General features: G+C 39.6%; 1 protein-coding gene across 2 annotated transcripts in view; it reads right to left on the reverse strand.

The window, feature by feature from the left end:
• Nucleotides 1–3,129, reverse strand: part of LOC101863771 (O-acetyl-ADP-ribose deacetylase) — a gene marked incomplete in the record, with an annotated part of 18,023 nt that overhangs the window by 12,301 nt on the left and 2,593 nt on the right. For both annotated transcript variants that reach the window (XM_005107111.3, XM_005107110.3), the window contains 1 exon segment: nucleotides 272–382. In XM_005107111.3, coding sequence (XP_005107168.2) covers nucleotides 272–343 — 72 coding nt within the window.

Here is a 3,129-nt window from a genome sequence, read left to right on the forward strand (position 1 = left end):
AGAGGCACCCACTACCTCCAATACACAAAGATTGTAATTAACAGAGGCACCCACTACCCCCAATACACAAAGATTGTAATTAACAGTGGCACCCACTACCTCAAATACACAAAGATTGTAATTAACAGTGGCAACCCCCACCCCATCTCACTGATATTTTCACTGAGGGTGTGATGAACAAGAGGCACCTAATCATAAGTGGAGCAGCATCTCTTGTAGGGTGGGCCTGCCCGTTATCTAAGTCCCCCTTCCACTCAGGGCTACAACCAACCTTCCAAAGAGCATCTTGAATGTGTTGACCACAGGACTTCAGAATGTGGGCAGACAGAGGTCCTCTCGTCATGTTCTTTGTCCCAAAAACAGTGCTGACACAGACATCAGCCTGCAATAGCACCATAGAAAAAAAGGTATAATTGACTTACACAGAGTGTTTTAAAAATAAGAGACCTGTCAATGTAGATTTGAGGGTGCATTGTCACAATATAAAAGCCTCACAGGCACCCGCCAGCCTTTTGGTCATTGGGCTGATACCTGGCCATGCCAGATATTCTGCTCTCATGTCAAGTTGGCGCAGCACCTCTGAGTTTCTCCAATCGACTTTAAATATCCCAATTTAAAAAAAAAAGTATTGGCAAAAGCCTTACAATAATTGCATTTCTTAATCAATAATCAGCGCAAATCAAAAGACAATTGGTAAGCCCCTAAAAATCATCCGAGCTTGCAGAAACGTGTGTGAGAAAGAGATGATTAAGTAGCCATTGTGTGGGTACTGTGCTCCGTGTTGAAAGTGTACCCCTAGCAGCCAATTCACTGACCGTGCAGCGAGGCAAGAAAAAAAAAAGAGACCGTAAATACTGAGATGGCGCAATCCTTCTTCGGCATAAAGTGTGCTGTTGGAAAATCGAGTCAGTTTTTAGTTTTAGTAAGGTTTTACGGCGCTCGCAACTGCATAAGGTCATATGAGCACTAAGGGGTGGATGTCAACAGAGAAGTCCTTACAGGGAATCAGACTTACTCTGCTCACCTCTCCAGCTTCAACAGCACAAAGTCTGCTTCGACTATCAAGGCACCCCGGAAATAGCGGGTCACAAGAGTGTGACAAACATACTAAAGAAGTAGAGGAAAATGACGATAGTAAGGATTAGGAAAGAAAAAGCAGCAGTTCCCTGTTGTAGATCAGGCACAGTTATGAGCATGACATTGTTAGATCAGCCCATTTACAATTCTACTGAGCACTAGAACGAGAAATGTCTCCCCTTTGGGAATGGCCTAAAGACACTTCAGTCAGTGGCACCGCCCTGGGAAAATCGAGGTCAGTGACGGGTGCGTAATGAGCCCACACAACACACGCAGTATCACTATAACACTAGCTGTACGGCAATTATTATAGTTAGCCGTGTTACTAATTAGTAACAAGTTGTAGCTGATCAACTCATACATTTAATTTATGTATTAGACTAGTCAGGCATATATGCCATCATCTGTTGTAAGAACTGGATTGAAAAGAATTATTATCAAGACTGAAAGCAAAGATCATTACTAAATTAACATAAAACTTAAAAGCCCACGCAACATTGGTCATAACTTACTTTTACAGTGTGCATAGAATGCTATTGGTATCATAATAATAGAAGTGTTAAAAGAAAAAACAAGCAAAAAAAACAACAACAAACAAACAAATAAACAAGCAAACAAATAATATCACAACATCTTTCAAAACAGGCAAAGAATATAATGTTCACAACATACCTCTATATATATATATCTCAAAATCATGAAAAGTTTTTGGTGAGAAACTTAAATAAACTGTCTGTTCTTTTTAGACCTGTACGTCCTGCTGAATGGCTTTATTTCTTTCTTTTAAAAAAATGATAACTGTGTAGTCTGATGCTAATAAATACATTGTACATTGACTGCTATAGTCCATTGTTTGGCATTTGCAGGAATCACCTTTTATTTCAATTACATTTGGCTCCTGGTGTATTTTCAATTTCAGATTCTGTCTAATGTGTGCTCTGTTCATCAAAGGCTTTAAACATGTTAGAAAAAAAAACCCAGCCTCAAACAAACCAAGCTTCCACACGTTTAAAACTGGGCTTTTTCAAGCCACTGTGACAACAATGTCAAACTGTTTCTGGCTGATGAGTGTCTGGTGCTTTGAACGGGAAGACCAGGAATCTTCTAATTTCCCTATGCAATCCTTTCATATAAAATCATAAAGTTTTTTCAAAAATTGATGTATCCACTCACATAGGAAACTGCATGGTCTAAGTGCATTGCATCTTTAATATTGCTAGATTTAAGTAACTTAACAATACCTATGTTCATTATCAAGGTCTGCTGAAATTAAAATTGTTTTGACTGTTCTTACTACTCAGATTTATCAAAAAGTTATCCACATCATCCCAGCAACTTCTTAAAGGCGATGCAATCATAAATTATTTGTCAACCATTATCTGTTTCGAACGAAAACGGAATTGCTGTGGGTCTGGATTGTCATGATGTCCACCTTTTCCTCTGATGACTGATAACAGATTTTCAAGTGTCTGATGACTGATAACAGATTTTCAAGTACAGTGTATCTTGATTGCACGATTTATGATAACGTAATCAAACCCTTGTTCCATGTTAACAATGTCTGCCACTAGACCTTGAAAAGCAGTGATGTTGCCGATCCTCACACTGACTCATGGTAATGCTTTTAAATCTTTCTTTTTGTCCTCTGGTCCAAACTTCAGATCTTTCAACCACAGAAGTGCATGTCTTCTGCAGAAATTTAATTCATGGTGCTGTGGTGCAGTTGTGATGGGGTTACAATATTCGCCAGAGGTTGACATAAATGACCAATTGAAAACATTGAAAACTTTTTCAGAGACATGATCACAAAAATCAGATGTAGCCCTGTCAGACAAAGGATTAATTTCTAGTTTACACAGTGTTCCGATAGCTTTTGATACACAGCAACTGAGCAGACGCACAGCCAAACAAACCCTTTGACAACCCCCTGGGGCAGTGCCACTGACTGAAGTGTCTTTAGGCCATCCCCAAAGGGGGGGGGGAACATATCTCGTTCAAGCATAGTAGAATTCTAAATGGGCTGACTCATGTCACGCTCATAACTGTGCCTGA

Source organism: Aplysia californica, unplaced genomic scaffold (genome assembly GCF_000002075.1).
Source record: "Aplysia californica isolate F4 #8 unplaced genomic scaffold, AplCal3.0 scaffold00577, whole genome shotgun sequence".
NCBI lineage: Eukaryota > Metazoa > Mollusca > Gastropoda > Aplysiida > Aplysiidae > Aplysia > Aplysia californica.